We start from the raw sequence: 17213 nt of genomic DNA, 5'->3' as shown, positions 1-17213 counted from the left end.
ACAAGTTGCGTTGCATCGCGCCGCGTAAACATAAAACCATGTCTGCATTTGTGATCAGACAAACAAGCGCTACTCTACACTGCTCAAAACTCACGTTTGAACATCAGTGGCAAATTCTTTAAATGAAAACGTACTTACAGACTGTGAGTCAGAACAGCCGGTTGTAGTCTACTTCTCCCAGGATCAGGAAACAGTCCTCCATAAAATGCGCTGCACACATCTGAATATTTGGGTTGAAGTGTTCTGGAACAGTGTTGTAAATACAACTTAACCACTGATTTCTAGTCGTGTCCTCTTTTGGAAGACCAAACAAAGTAGTTTTGCTTTCACAACGAAACACAGTGTCACACACTAGAGTGGCTAGAGTGAGCAGAGGCGGCCGGCGGGCTTGAGAACGGCACGGCCGGCGGATTCGACGAAGGAGCGGCCGGAGGGCTTGCGGCAATCACATGTGATGACTCCGGGCTGGACTCCGCTTCGTCCACGGTGAAAGCCAATCCGCAAAGCACAAAGTTGATGTATTTCCTCAGCGACCAGCTCGGATCAGCTCCAGGCATGACGAAGCGGATATCGTCTTCTTTTGGAAGACCAAACAAAGTAGTTTCGCGTTCACAACGAAGCACACAGCATCTTCACGACATGACGGCAGCAACAATACTACAGCGAGAATAAAAGTTACGCCTTCTTTCTTTGCGTGAACATTTGGGCAGCGTTATGCAAATCTTCCAACATCGTGACGTAGACATGTGGGGGCGTGGCTGACGCTTAACATTTATAAAAAATATCTCTTTGGATTTGAGACTTTAGTCTTTGCAACTTTACAGATCTTCTTTATGCACCAAGAGCTTGTAACACTCCAAAGAGAAAGGAAAAATTTAAATCGCATCATATAACCCCTTTAAGATTTATCGTCAGTCAGTCGTTTCCCATCATGATTTTGATCAGCGCAGTCGGTGGAGAGCAATCCAACACAGAGTTTTTTGGCACACGTCAGCATGACATCAGAGCAAGTCGGATGTAACTCGGACACTTTTGTAACCTGCGTGCATCTCGCGGTGATTGGTTCTGCGCAGATTTTGCTCATCTCAAACAAGCCTTATGTCTTCATCATATCCAGAGTGACCTGCAGTAACAGTTGATGATTCTGGACAAAGTTTTTTTTTCACTGCCCCCCCAGACGAGAGCCAATAATGATTTTGTGTGAGCTATAAATAAAATATAAAAATGAAAGAATTCACATTTACTTATTTTATTTGTATTAGCTTATTGTTTTAGTAGTTAGAATAAGTACGTTTTGGGCTAACTTAATTATTTAAGCCCCATATCCTCGCAAGTCGCTAATGATTCTCAACTTGAGAGGACATGAGCTGGAAGAAAAACAAAAACTAGAGGTATTTCATATTGTTGGCATGGGCGCTAAATAGCAAAAGGATCTTCTGCCCGCAGTTGATTTTGATATTCTAGGTATTATCAAATTGCTAGAGTTTTGAGAACGCAGCGGACGTGGAGGACTATAATGTAACAAGAGCTCGCTCAAATACAGAGGTGCTAAACCATTCAGGGCTTTATAAGTAATAAGCAAGATTTTTAAATCTATACGATGTTTAATAGGGAGCCAGTGCAGTGTTGACACAACTGGGCTAATATGGTCATACTTCCTGGTTCTAGTAAGAACTCTAGCTGCTGCATTTTGGACCAGCTGGAGTGTGTTTATTAAGCGTGCAGAACAACCACCCAATAAAGCATTACAATAATCTAACCTTGAGGTCATAAATGCATGGATTAACACAGGGGTGCCCAAACTCAGTCCTGGAGGGTCAGTGTCCTGCAGAGTTTAGATCCAACTTACCTCAACACACCTGCCGTAAAGTTTCTAGTATGTCTAGTAAGAGCTTGATTAGCTGTTTCAGGTGTGTTTAATTGGGGTTGGAGCTAAACTCTGCAGGACACCGGGACCGAGTTTGGGCACCCCTGGATTAACATTTCTGCCTTTGACATTGAGAGCATAGTGTCACTGTTCATGGGTCTGTGTGCTCATTTCTGTGTCTGTGCGTGTGTGGGTGTTATCCGCTCCTTGTGCTCGTCAGTGTTGCCTAGTTACCGTGCACCTGAAAAGCTGATCAGAGCGATCACAGGTGTAGCTCGTCTGCACTGCCTATATCTGGCTGGCGTTTCTGTGGAGTGTTGTCAGATTGTTGTTGCTCATGTCTTATCTGGTTCTCTGTCAGACCGTCTAGTTCCTGAGTTGATACCCGCCTGTTATCTGTTCCCTGGAGGGTTTGGACTGTTTGGATTATTTGCTGCCTGAGCTGAGACTCTGCACTGCCGGGTTACCTGCACTTTCTACTATTGATGTAGTTGGGATTGTCTAATAAAGACTACCTTTTCACTGGCAATTGGATATATTTGAGATGGAAAAATGCCGTTTTACAAATGCTAGAAACGTGAATTTCAAAGGAAAGATTGCTATCAAATAGCACACCTAGGTTCCTAACTGTTGACGAGGAATTGACAGAGCAGCCATCAAGTGTTAGACGGTATTCTAGGTTATTACATGCAGAGTTTTTAGGTCCTATAATTTACACCTGTTTTTTCAGAATTTAGCAGTAAGAAGTTACTCGTCATCCAGTTTTTTTTTTTATATCGACTATGCATTGTTAGTTTTTCAAATTGGTATGTTTCGCCGGGCCATGAAGAAATAGAGAGCTGAGTATCATCAGCATAACAGTGAAAGCTAACACCTTGTTTCCTGATGATATCTCCCAAGGGTAACATGTAAAGCGTGAAGAGTAACGGCCCTAGTACTGAGCCTTGAGGTACTCCATACTGCACTTGTGATCGATATGATACCTCTTCATTCACTGCTACGAATTGATGGCGGTCAGATAAGTACGATCTGAACCATGCTAATGCACTTCTATTAATGCCAACAAAGTTTTCTAGTCTATTCAAAAGAATGTTGTGGTCAATAGTGTTGAACGCAGCACTAAGATCCAGTAGCACTAATAGAGAGATACAACCACAATCAGATGATAAGAGCAGGTCATTTGTAACTCTAGTGAGAGCAGTCTCAGTACTATGATAGTCTAAATCCTGACAGATACCATTTTTCTCTAAGAAGGAATATAATTGTGTGCGTACTACTATTTCTAGTATCTTGGACAGAAAAGGGAGATTCGAGATCGTAAGTTTATACAATTCTTCTCCTATAGTAGAGAATGAGTGGAATTGTTTCTCAGGCGAGCTATAGCACACTATCTGATGCGATACTGCAGCTGAAGGCTGCATGGTTACAATTTTATCTCTAATAGTATCGATATTGGCAGTAAAGTAGTTCATAAAGTCATTACTGCTGTGCTGTTGGGGAATGTTAATGCCTGTTGATGCTTTATTTTTTGTTAACTTAGCCACTGTATTGAATAAATACCTCGGGTTGTTTGTTTTCTTCTAAAAGAGACAAAGTAATCAGATCTAGCAGTTTTTAATGCTTTTCTGTAGGATAGGTTTCCCGCCAAGCAATACGAAATACCTCTAGTTTTGTTTTCTTCCAGCTGTGCTCCATTTTTCGGGCTGCTCTCTTTAGGGTGCGAATGTGCTCATTATACCACGTGTCAGACTGTTTTCCTTAATTTTCCTTAAGTGTAAAGGAACATGATCATATCATTTACAAAAAGTGCTTTCGTAGAAAGGGACCTGATATTCAATAAGCCAAGCTTTATCATGTTTATCCGTATTACAGCTGTTTTTTATATGTTGAACATAAATTAAATTGTTACTCTTAAATTGGTTTGGACGTTTTTTGTATCTGACATCGTGCTTGCAAGTTCACACACCTCTTTAATGTTAGTTTTAGTGATCTCCGACTGGCGAAGTCGAACATCATTAGCGCCAGCGTGAATAACAATCTTACTGTATTTACGTTTAGCATTAGCCAGCACTTTTAAATTAGCCAAGATGTCAGGCACTCTGGCTCCCGGTAAACATTGGACTATGGTGGCTGGTGTCTCTATTTTCACGTTCCGTACAATAGAATCGCCAATAATTAGAGCACTTTGATCAGGTTTCTCAGTGGGTGCGTCACTGAGTGAGGAGAACCTGTTTAATGTTTTGATCGGAATGGTAGAGCGGTGTTTTAACCCGCGACTATGCCGCCTCACAGTCACCCAGTCGCCCTGCTGCGGAGGCTCTGTAACCGGAACCGAACAATGTACAGGACTCCCTGAGCTAGTCGCATCCAAAGCCGTATCTAGAGCCCTCACATTCTTACTGTCCTCAATTAAAGTTTGGATGCGTGTCTCTAATTCTGAAATCTTCTCTGTCAGCCTAACTATTTCCCTGCATTTATCACATGTGAATCCCTCGCTGCTGACAGAGAGAGCTAAACTATACATGTGGCAAGCGGTGCAAGTGACAATAGCAGGAGAAGAAGCCATTACTCACTGTGATTGCTGAATGATTCCGACTTACCATTGTTGTTTGATGAACGCGTGAAAAACAGAGCGAGAGAGAAAAGAAGAAAACAGCAATAGACACAAATGGAAATGCGAATGACAAGCTAACCGGCTAACGAATGCTAACGTGCTGCGCTTGAGGTTTTAGAATAAAAGCGAACTATCAAATTAATCAGATTACTTTGATATATAATATCAGAAATAAGGTGGGAATTAAGTTATATTTGATCACTTTAAACAACAGAGAGTGATAGTAAGATAGAGATTCAACAGAAAAGCGAAGCTACACGGAGCTACTATCACAAACCACTCTGATGGCAGAAAGCGAGTTCCCCAAAATGCGAAAGCTGTCACACACAATGTTGAAAACAGAAAACGTGCGTACGCCTCTCTTTTAGATGTGAAATCTATAAATTGCAATGATCTTGAAATTGTGCGCAGCTGAACAGTTTCAGATCTCCGCCTTGTAAACAATGTATAATTAATGTCCTTGACTTATAAAAGAGCACCTGACAATGTCCAAATCTTTACAAGCGACAAGAATGGCTTATATTTCCAAAAACCTGCAGCACTCGAATAACAAAAGTGCGTACGTCTGCTCAGACCCTGAGGTGGCGCTAAGCTCTTTTCCACGTCAAAGACTGTTTTTATAAATATGAACGTTGCCGTGGATTTTTGCATACGCACACTCTACGATCAAATCTTTGCGTACGCACGTTTTATAAATGAGGCCCCTGGATTATGACGTCATACATGCACCACCCTATTATGATGGTGGAGTGAAAATAGACTAGGAGACACTCAATAAAGCCCACCATAATGAAATATCTGGATGATTGGTTACGGCCATAATATATTACCAAGCTGTACCAAGCTAACAATCAAGAACTTCATGAGATCAATTTAGACCATTTCAGTTTGAGTTTCATTAATAGGAATCTATTCCAATGACACTTACAGAAATGACTAAAGCTCACCTCAACTTGTCAACTTTCATTTTTGCTCATATTTGCATACATAGGATATTTCAGCTAAAAATGTAAAATAATACATTCAAAGTAAATGTGGAAAGAAAGCATCTGTAGAGTAGAAATTTAATAGATTGTCTATAAGTGGGAAGGGATAAATGATACAATGTGGACCTTATTACACTTTGTGCATTTATTTAAAAAAAAAACTTGAGAAAAGCAAAACAAAGGTACAGTTTTAAGATACATACAGCACACACTCACACTCTGTTGTTTCTGAAATCAGTATTATTAATCATTTCTTTGTGTGGCATATTTAGTACAGTAAAAAAAGAGGTCCAGTCAGTAAAGGCAGAGTCTTCACTGCATGTCCTGTTTTACACAATATTGGTCAAGTTACAGAGGAATTTAGGAATATGCTACATTTTTAAAGGAAATAAATGCAATTCATAAAAGAACTGGTACTATGTACAGTTTTATACAATTAAAGTTCAGGCTCAGAGTGCTTTAAGACACACTGCACGTCCTAAATACTCCAAAGATGTATTCCTATCAAACTGACCCCATCACATCATCTTAAAGATCTGTCTTTCTTCGCAAAAGTCCAGCTTTAGCTTACTAAAAACTACCTGCACTAAAGTATCTGCCCTTCATTTCAGTGATCACGTTTTATAGGACTGAAATCAAAAGGCACAAGCCAAAATGATGCTAATGTTAAAACATGTAACTGTAAACTAAACTTAATGGACGCTGTCAATATAAATGCAACACAAATGGTGCTTTATCAGGGCATGTCAACCTTTGGTAAACCTGAAATGCTTTCGGACAAAAAAAAAACAAATTCAATAATAGAAACATAGAGCTGATAGTCCAGTCTCAATAAACAGTACTAATATCCTAAATAGCATAATGAAAACTGTCATTGGGAATAATCTGACATATTTGATGGGAAACAAAGGATTGTCCTGTATTTGTGTGAAATGTTATTAATGAATGGAATGATTCGTTTATGAAGATTACAAATGTTTGCACCTCCGCTGAAACACTCCACAGGACTCTGGATAAGACTAAGTCGACTTGACAAGAGCTACTGTAAGAACTGGAATGTCAACACAGACAGCTATGGAAGCGTGAATGGAGTGCTGTGGAAGTGCAGAGGTTTATGGTCCGTTAGTGAAGTCTGTGGCTGTTTATTTGCTGTCCGTGTCCTCGAGGGGCGAGGGGCTGCTGTCTCTCGTGGGAAGCAGGTCGTAATGACATGGGATGTGGCTGTTCTTTGGCAGGTCATATGGATCTTGACCAAATGGCCCGTTGCAGTTGTTGTTAAAGACTGTGTGGACAGAACTGATGGTCGGCTCTGGATAGAGAAGAATACAGGTTCAAACGGTTACATTTCTAATGTGCACAGTACATGGGTTACATACTTTTATCTTTCCAATTGTTTATAAATACCAAAAAACTCAGAAAAACACAGCAGTTCCTGTTCTGCAGGAAAGTCATGTCCCATCGTGGAGCAACAAGAAGCTTCAAGCACAGCGAAGCCAAAAATCAGCAATGAAGACTGTTAAAAACGGTAAAATATTTTGAAAAGATTATGGATGATAAAGTAATTGTATAATAGTGCTGATCAGCCTTAGACTGCTGGAGCATTTGCTAGCACATATTTGACAGGATTCGCTGCTCTTATTTGCATCAAGACAAAATCGTGATGTAAGCGTCAAACATTTTGGGCAAACTTTAACATGCCCAAGCCAATAATGGCTCCAAGTCATCTGTTCTTGTTACAGAATCTGTTCTTGTAACAGGAAAAATGACTAAATAGTGGAATGTATTGTTAGTCTTCAGAACATCGTTTTGCAGTTGTGTAGCATTAAGATCCTGAAGTGTACAGCTTCGCTCTGTGGTTTGAGTCACAAGAATATTAGAATCTAAAGTAAGAAAAAGTGTGCTGTGGTTGAAGCGCTGAAGGAAGGGCTGCGTGTCTTGAGCTGTGTCTGGAGCGCTCGGTGGAAGATGAAGGCTCAGAGAGAGACTGTAGTGTGTAGTTGACTGACGGAGGGCTCAGTGCTGGTTTTTTGAGCATGTGATGGGAAGGTTTCCTGTAGTAAGAGATGTGCGGACAGTCAGATAAACAGTGCTTCTGCTCAGATCTGTCAGATGGAAAGTGTCATTGTCAAACGGCTTTCTCTGGTGAGTCTGTCCTCATCTGCAGTCCCTGTGAAAAACGGAGCAGGGTGAGGGCTGATGGAAAAGACAGCCCCGATTATAACGTACGTGTGCGTTCCCCAGCTGACATGACATGAACACAACTGCTGCTCTCACTCATTCTTTCCTAGCCGGGGAACTGATGTGATGCCTTCATGTTTGGAGGGATACATCCCATCTGTGCAGTTACTGGAGACATCAGTCTGTTCATACGGAGTGGATGTGTAGTCCCTTCAAAGAAATACTATTCGCATGAAGCACAAATAAAAATGGCTGACTATGACTTTTAAATATTGAAATGTAGTTGCGAAAATAATAGGCACTGAGTCCGTCTCTAATACAGTTATTGAATAACAAACAGTGTGCGGCTCACTGGTGTTGCTGGATTTCTGTTTTTCTTACCAACTTCATAGACATTTCTGTTGGCAGGGCTGGAGGCGTGTATCTCAGCGTACGGCACTTCTCTGTGAGCGGGAGACTTCATCTCCACATAGCCGCACTCCGAGCTCTTGGTCAGCAGCAGAGGAGGGTCTTTGATGGTGGCGTATGGGTTCTCTGAGCTGTTTAGAGAGCTGGAGCTGGCGTGATAAGGCATGCTCTTCACCAGATCTACAGACAGAGAGAAGGGGTCAAATCATCACACTGTGTGAAAGCATTTACTCACCCTCATGATCCAAACCCGTATGCCTTCTTCACAACACAAAAGAACATATTTTGGAGCATACCAGGGTTCAAGACTTTCTTTGCATGGACCAAAAAAAAAATTTGTTTTTTTTATATTGTCTTTTGTGTTCCACAGAAGAAATGATACCTGTCTGGTGAGTAAATGGTAAAATATTCAAGACTCTTGCTTGCTAAACGATCATTTACCTCGTAGTGACTTTCCCATGTAACGCCTGTCAACTCCATAGGCTCCTAATGAGAGAATCAAGACAGAAGTCGTCAAACTTGATGACAGAACTTACAGCTGGAGATGCTACACGTGCTGCCGCTGTGTGTGAAATGACTAGTGTTTGCACAGAGGCGGTCAGGAAACAAGTCACTGCACAGTTTGGCTGCTTCTGTTCTGTGGTTTCTGTAAATGCTGGGCTACTGAACATTATCGGGTCAAATGTCTGCCTGTCATATACTGTATGTTGTGATCACGGTGGTTGGATGTCACACCGAGCTCATTGAAGGATCCTCCTTGTTTCCAGTCGGCCGGTAGAGTTCCTGTGTGATCCAGCAGGGAAAGATGTTTCCTCGGCTCTGCATTCTTCAGGTTCACAAACAACTGACTGTTCTTCGGCTGTCAGGCAGAAAATCAACCAGTAAATCAACAATTATAGCAAGTGTCTTTCTACAACGTTCCACATTATTCCTCAGTTCTGGTCAGCTTCTGCTCCAGAAACCATGGGTTAGTTCAGCTTGCAATGTTTTTTTTTTTAGAATGGCGGTTTTGGATTCTTGATTAAATAAAGCCTCTGGTCAACATTCAATTTTCATGTACATTTTGTACAAAATGACACACCTTATTTTACTCAAAAAGAAATCAAAAATGCTTCTAACAACACATAGGCAAGGCAATCGGTGGAAAAGCTCTATTCAGCAGTAGCATCTTATAAACAGCCTAAAATATTAGTCCTTCATTCCCAGAGCTGTTCAGTAATTACAGAGTCTGTTAGTAGAGTAGCACCTCTCCATAGGGCAGGTTGTTGGCGTGAGGAGGGCTGCTGCACTGGGTCAGTGTGTGGTAGCTGGGGTTGGAGAAATAGTTACTGTTGGGAAGGACGTCAGTCTGCGGGAGCGACTCTACAAACAGGAAACACATCACACACACACACACACACACGTGACCCTGATAAGACTTACACAGGAAATCATAAGGATGAAAAGAAAAGTCATCACGTCAATATCACACATGCTGACATCGTGATGCTGACCTGCGATGGCGTAATCGGTGTTGGCCCTCATGGTAGGAGTGTACGTGACCGCAGGCATCGTGGATTCTTTGCCTTTCTGTTTCTTGCGGTAAATGATGAAGAGGAGGAGGAGGATGAGAACGAGGAGCACCAGAACGATGATTCCTGCGATCGCACTGATCTGATACGAGTCCACAGGCACAGCGGCGCTCGTCAAGCTGTTGAGATTCCCTACGATGATCACGCCGGCTGAGAAAGACAGCAAACATCAGATTCAGTCAAAGAGCAACAAACCTCACTGTGTGTCCATGTGCCTGAACCAGAGGATCAGTGCAGCTGTGAAGCGTCAAGATTATTTTGCTATTCTAAAACATACCATACAAAGGAAACATAAAGATTCCCCCTATTTAATAATGGCAAGTGCTAATGTAATGTTACCCTGGTCACAGCGTGTGCCTTTCCAGCCGGGGTTACAGTAGCAGGTGCCAGTCATGTGATCACAGGTGGAGTTATTGAGACAGTCGCACACCTGCCGACACCCGTATCCGTATGTACCCGCGGGACATTCTGGAAGCCAGTAGAGTAACCGAGGATCAGATGCAGACTCGAGCGTGTGCTTGAAAACATCAAAGTACCAGCTCCACGCTTTCATACTCACTCTGTTCACAGTGGCGTCCCATGAAGCCGGTGCGGCAGGTGCACTGACCGGAGATATGATTGCAGTCTGCGCCGTTCTCACACTGACACGCCTGAACACAGTCCTTACCGTAGAAACCTAGTGGACAGCCTGCAGGACACAACAGCACAATGACGGGAACTGTCACGATCGATCGTGAGTACACAGGCTAGAGATCAGAGCTGTAGTTTCAGATTGGATGTGGTAGAGTTGTACTCACGCTGTGTGCAGTACAGCCCCGTCCAGCCGGCTGTACACTTACATTCGCCGTCATAAGCGCTGCAGAACGCCCCGTTGTGACAGTAACAGGTGTGGATGCAGTTGGGACCCCACTGACCCGGGGGACACGCTACAGGTGAACACACATACGTCATATTTGATCAAAAATGACGGAAATACAGCAATAGTGTGACAAATTAATTTACATTTAACAATTTTCAGCATCAGTCTTCAGTGTCACATGATCCTTCAGAAATCATTCTAATATGCCGATTGGCTGCTCAAGAAACATTAAAAAGTTAAGTTTTTATAATGAAAACTGTTCTACCATTCAAAACTTGGGGGTAAGATTTTAAAAAAGAGAAAGAAAAAGAAAGTAATACTTTTATTTACACAAGGATGCATTCAATTAATCAAAAGTTACAGTAAAGACATTTATAATGTAACAAAAGATTTCCAAATGGTGTTCATTGAACTTTCTATTCATCAAAGAATCTTGTAAAAATGTATCATGGTTTCCACAAAAATATGAAGCCGAAAAAACGGTTCTACATCATTTTTCATTAACTAAATGTAGCCTTGGTGAGCAGAAGAAACTTCTTTCAAAAACATTTTTAAAAATTATAATTATTACAAACTTTTGACAGGTATAGTGTATATATCAGCAGATCAAGTGTGTTTTATTAAGGTTTCTCTGTATGATCAGCAAGGGGCGCTAGATACCACAGACACTCAATGAGGTCAAACCATAGAGGGCATGATTAACCCAAAGTCATGGGTAAAAACACACTCTGTTCCCAATGCTCCTGAGTGATAAACTTTTACTGATCGTCTTTATATGGACCATCCACTTACAGGAGATGATCTACATCAGTTGAGCCAATTAAAGGAACAGCATGGGATTTTTCTGTCCAGATGTGGAAAGTAACATTTTCTATAATTACAATAACCCAGCAGTTATATGCTATATATTATTCAGGAGGATAATACTACACAAAAAAACATGAAACAATGTATTTGATTGATAAATCATATCACATCACATCAGACCATGCTGGAGAGCCAACAGCTGCTATAAATTACAGATTGTGAGGATTTCCAGCCAGGATTTAGACCGTATCATAGTACTAAGACTGCTGTCATCAGAGTTACAAATGACCTGCTCTTATCATCCGATCATGGTTGTATTTCTCTATTAGTGCTACTGGATCTTAGTGCTGCGTTTGACACTATTGACCAAGATATTCTTTTGAGTTGACTACAAAATTATGTTGGCATTAGTGTTGGAATTGCATTGTCATGGTTCAAATCGTACTTATCTGACCATCATCAATTCATAGCAATGAATGAAGAGGTAACGTATAGATAACAAGTGCTGTATGGAATACCACAAGGCTCAGTACTAGGACCATTGCTTTTCATGCTTTAAATTTATATATAATCAGGAAACGTAGTGTTAGCTTTCACTGTTATGTTGATGATACTCAGCTCTATATTTCTTTGCGGCCCGACGAATCATACCAATTTGCAAAACTAACGGAATGCATAGTTGATATAAAAACTGGATGACTAGTACTTTAACTGAAAAATGGACAGTTTGCTATTGTCCTCTTTATAGAGCTGCTCTACAGCAGAATTAAATTTTCTTTCCATTACTGACACAATTTTCCTGTTTAACACTGTAAAGCTGCTTTGACAATCTGTATTGTATAAAGCACTATATCAATAAAGGTGACTTGACTTTATTAATTTGTTCGAAGAAGAAAAAAGCTTTGAAAAGATCTGAGGATATGCCAGACATCAGGATGCCCTACCAAACCCTTCTGACCCAAAGATTCCAGCCTGACAGCTGCAGAACTGTGTGATATGAGATAAAGTGCCTAAACAGCCACAATCTCTCACACAAAGAGAAAGGCCGACATTAAGTCACCTGATGATCAGAAACCTAAATAAATTGTTTTGTCGTGTGACGAGATGAGCTGAAGTCGAGCCTTTGGGGTGGAAATAAAATGCTGCAAATGATGCAAATCAAAAAGTGAAACTCTAACACAACAGCATCACTGTTCTGAAGGACATTTTTTTTTAGAAGATTAGAAGATAGATCTTTAGTGTTTTTAGTGTAATTTCACAGAATACTGACGCTGTGAGCAGTCACTGCCAATCCAGCCGGGGTAACACTGACACGAGCCGTCGATGGGGATACACGTGCCATTATTAGTGCAGGTGCAGCTCCATGCACAGTTCTTACCGAACCTGCCACTGGGACACACTGCAGACAGACAGACAGACAGACAGAGCAGCACATCAACACCACCATCTGTGACATGACCGCAGTACAGATACTGGACAATGGAAATGGAATACGGAAAACATTACAAAAAGAACTGAAAGAAGAAATGGCATGGAGAAGACACACTCCCCATGTAAGTCAGACTATCTGACAGCTGTACTGTAGTAGTGAGTGAGAGGGGCGTTTCTTGCCTTCGTTGCAGAGCGCCCCTTTGAACCCGGGCAGACAGTCACACTGGCCAGTCACGTGTTGACAGGGGCCATTGCTGTGGACGCAGTGCGGACAGGCCTGGCTACAGCGGTGGCCAAAGAAACCCGGAGAACAGACTGGGAGCACGTCGGAAAAACATGAGGAGAACAGGGCGGATGAGAAAACAGACAGGTCATTGCGGGACAGACAGGCATGCGGTGTGTTTGAGCACTCACTGCGCTGGCAGGTGGTTCCTCTGAATCCAGGTGCGCACTCGCATGCACCTTCATCCGGTGAACACGACGCTCCATTCTTACAGTTACAGGACAGAGAGCAGTTGGGCCCCCAGCGGCCCTCAGCACACACACTGTCACAATGAATGCCTGTGAGAAACATACACACACACACACACACTGACTCTCACAAAAACACATCATCACTTAAGAGTCACAGAAAAAAACATCTCTCAATTACTGCTTCACGGTAACACTTTACATAAAGCCACTATATATAATGCATTATGTATGCCTTGTAATGCACATTATAATGCATTTATGATCTACTGAATAACTGTAACCACAATTATAATACATTATGATGATTATTTATTCATCTCTAACCTTCCATTTCTTTCTAAAGTGCTGGAAAAAGTAGTTGCTGCACAACTTCTGGTCCATTTAAAACAAAACAACCTGTTCGAGAAATTCCAGTCTGGTTCCCACTCTAGCCACAGCATGGAAACAGCTCTGGTTAAGGTTACAAATGGCCTGCTAATGGCAGCTGACGCTGGTTCTCCATCTCTTCTCATCCTTCTGGACTTGACTGCAGCGTTCGACACTGTGGATCACAACATTCTTCTGCATCGTCTACGCAACACCATTCGTCTCACTGACTCCGTCTATAACTGGTTTTCATCATACCTTACTGGGAGAACAGAGTATGTTGCCTTGGGAGAGGCTAAATCCTTGACACACAACGTCACCTGTGGTGTCCCTCAAGGCTCAGTGCTCGGCCCCATCCTGTTTATTCTCTACATGCTCCCCCTCGGTCATGTCATCAGCCGGCATGGAATATCAATCCATTGCTATGCTGATGACACTAAACTTTACCTTAAGACCAATTTATCTACTTCTGCTGCCCTGTCATCTTCCATCTTGACCATTTGTCTGGAGGAGATAAAGGCATGGATAAGTCAAAACTTCCTGCAGCTTAACAGCTCAAAGACTGAAGCCATTTTAGTAGGCACCCCACACCAAGTCCAGACATCAGTTATTTCCAGCATTACTTTTTCTGGCCAACTTAGGTGTCAGAATGGACTCTCATCTGACCTTTGAGGCTCACGTTAAACATCTGTGCAATACTTCCTTTTTCCATCTGAGGAATATCGCTAGACTTTGTCCTATGCTCACTCTAGCAGGTGCGGAAAAGCTTGTCCATGCTTTTTTCTCATCTAGGCTGGACTACTGTAATGTGGTCCTCAACGGAATCCCTGACAAAAGCCTACAGAAATTGCAATACATTCAGAACACTGCTGCTAGGATCCTGATCAGGGTACGCAAATACAACCATATAACCCCCATTCTCAAATCACTTCACTGGCTACCTATTTCATTCAGGATTCCTTATAAGGTCTCCCTCCTCACCCATCAGTGCATCCATGGTAACGCCCCACCCTATCTCAAGGAATTTTTCACTCTGCAAAGCTCTACACGTACTCTCCTTTCTACCTCAACATATCTCCTAAAGCCCCATAGGACCAAGCTCCGTATTATGGGAGATCGGGCTTTCTGCTCCGCTGCTCCGAGCTTGTGGAATGCACTCCCTGATCATCTGAGGACCCCACAGACTGTGGATGCTTTTAAATGCGGCCTCAAAACCTACCTTTTTAGCAGAGCCTTTGACTGATTCATAACATTTATTTTTTAATCTGTAGCATTTTGGGATTCTGCTTGAATATAAAGTGCGTTATAAATAAAATCTATTATTATTATTATTATTATTATTCATTGTTACACCTTTAGAAAGTATAATGCATTAAAACACATGACAAACAAACCTTATAATGCATTTACAATTATATATGAAAAGATATAATGCATTACAATGTACATTATGAATACCTTTAAAATGCATTAAACATAAAGGCTTTAAGTAACGTGTTACCAACTTCACTTCTCTTACAGAATTCGATGTTTTGTATTGAGAACTATTAGATGTTCATGAGTTCACCTGCCCATCCATTCTAGATTATCATTTGATAGTTAATGAATTTGGCATGCTGTCCTCAGCGAACCCCCATACTACAGGACTGACTAAAATGAGGTAGCTTGGAATGGGATGAGACGGGATGGTGGAGGAATGATGGAAAACCATCGCTGGTGCAGCTCAGTTATATACACTCATGATGATGACTTACAGTTTAGTGAAGCGTTTTAAAGCTCGGAATCAACTGAACCAACTGATTCATAAAATGATTCACTGTTTTGAAGCACTGAAAACTCTACTAGCTGCACCATCTCAAAACGCTGTCAATGCAACAAAAACTCAGACGAACACATTTAATGACACAGTTTACAAACTAATTGTCAGTTTTCACGAAACTATTAAATGTAATCTACAAATAACTAAATTAAATACTATTAAATACGAAAGTTCTGTAAAATTGTGTTTTATTCATTTGTAGTCCTTGTTTTGTCATTAGGCGCTGCTTGGCAAACTAAGTCAATTAGAAGCAATTCAGTATAATTTTACTTATTGTATTATACTGTATGTTGTTCATAAGTATTACAATTCATTAACATATTTAAATATGGACCTACATTATAAAACTGACCTGAGATCAGTTAAAATCCATCAAACATTCATGGAATCACCAGATTAACACCATCTAACGGCAAACCCTCTTAATTTAAAAATTTTTCGACGCAACAATTTTGCCTCATTTGCTGAAATCAACTGACTTGGTGAGTTGATACAAGCTCTGAACCACTGATTCAAACAAAAGATTCATAAATATTACAAAGCTTAATGTAGCAATGTTTCAAAAGGGCCCATCACTACTGACAGAACTAAAAAAAATTAGTCTTTTCCCGAACCTACGTTTTGAACTTAATTTCATATCCCTTCACCTCCTAATGGTGTGCACACACATATGCTGGCACAGAACTCATCTGCTATGAGCAAAGATGGAAGATTTCAGTTCGCACCAGACAAGAGTGCTGATGCTTTAGCTTGCTTGGTTGGGGACGCTTGACTGATTGCACAGACATTATTGGAAGAGAGCTGAACTGGATGATAACATCACTGAATCATCAATGAACTGAATTTAGCTGAAAAATTACTCTGTTATTGTCTTCTTGCATTATTGACAATCTATTTTCCTGTTTGACTCTGTAAAGCTGCTTTGACACAACCAGTTTTTTACAAAGCGCTATACAAATACAGGTGACTTGACTTGACTTGATGGATAGTCAACAAATAACTTCATAGAAAGTTCCTCAAGAACTACAAACCAACATTTGGTTGAAAACAGTCCCCAACTGAGTGAAAGCTTAATTTAGGATTCAGGCATTTTAGTTAACAATAATGACAGAGGAACAATATTGTTAGAATCACATTCAGAGCAAGTTTTTTTTCCCAGTGGATGAACATTTTAAGCCAATCAAAATCCATCCTGCTTTAAAGAGTTTGATCATTGAGAGTGGCAGATGTAAGCGCAGCGCGTGCTTATAATAAACCGAACGATATTGCGTGTTGGTGTGCTAATATAGTCACTGTTATAGTTATCATTGTTGGTGTGAAGGAGTCATAACCCAGTGACCGTCAGGACAATGATTACACACGTCTCTTGCTGTGAGTCTGGAGCTCAGTCTGTGTGCAGCACAGTGCTGAAGTGGCTCTGTGCTGCCAGAACACGGACAAAAGCTCTTTTGAGAGCGAGTGTGTGTTGCTAGGCACTGTGAGAACGCCGGAGATCATTCCAGTACAGCCGCCCTGAGAGCATCAGTATGCTGCCGGTGTCCAGCACAAGCCCGAGGAATGTGTGGGAGAGTATATGCAATTACATGCTGAAAGGAAAAACATCAATAACAGATCTACACACACAACTCATTCTCAGGTGTGCCCCATGACCTACTGCTGACTTAGGGATAGTTAATCACAAAATGAAAATTCTGTCATCGTTTACTCACCCTCAAGCTCCAAACCGGTATGAGTTTCTTACAAAAGAAGACCAAACCATCGCTGTTCCCCATTGACTTCCAAAGTATGGGGGGGGGGGGGGGGAACTTTAAAAAAAAAAGGGGGACCACACAC

At 41.4% G+C, this 17213-nt stretch overlaps 1 protein-coding gene across 1 annotated transcript in view; it reads right to left on the bottom strand.

Moving 5' to 3' along the window:
* Positions 1–5637: 5637 nt before the first annotated feature.
* The window catches only part of megf10 (multiple EGF-like-domains 10), a 70261-nt gene continuing 58685 nt past the window's right edge, over positions 5638–17213 (bottom strand). Inside the window, exons 14-25 of the mRNA XM_016251135.1 lie at positions 13136–13282; positions 12902–13036; positions 12561–12689; positions 10422–10550; positions 10184–10312; positions 9964–10092; positions 9547–9774; positions 9300–9415; positions 8789–8912; positions 8495–8539; positions 8027–8233; positions 5638–6776 (exon numbers count right to left, since the gene is read on the bottom strand). Of these exons, the coding sequence (XP_016106621.1) occupies positions 6610–6776; positions 8027–8233; positions 8495–8539; positions 8789–8912; positions 9300–9415; positions 9547–9774; positions 9964–10092; positions 10184–10312; positions 10422–10550; positions 12561–12689; positions 12902–13036; positions 13136–13282 (1685 nt within the window). The 3' untranslated portion in view covers positions 5638–6609. The remainder of the gene's footprint in view (positions 6777–8026; positions 8234–8494; positions 8540–8788; positions 8913–9299; positions 9416–9546; positions 9775–9963; positions 10093–10183; positions 10313–10421; positions 10551–12560; positions 12690–12901; positions 13037–13135; positions 13283–17213) is intronic.

The sequence above is a fragment of the Sinocyclocheilus grahami genome, unplaced genomic scaffold (assembly GCF_001515645.1).
Source record: "Sinocyclocheilus grahami isolate Dianchi unplaced genomic scaffold, SAMN03320097.WGS_v1.1 scaffold1031.1, whole genome shotgun sequence".
NCBI classification, from domain to species: Eukaryota; Metazoa; Chordata; class Actinopteri; order Cypriniformes; family Cyprinidae; genus Sinocyclocheilus; species Sinocyclocheilus grahami.
Note: the sequence above shows the minus strand (reverse complement) of the source record. Positions and strands in the feature narration are given on the sequence as shown.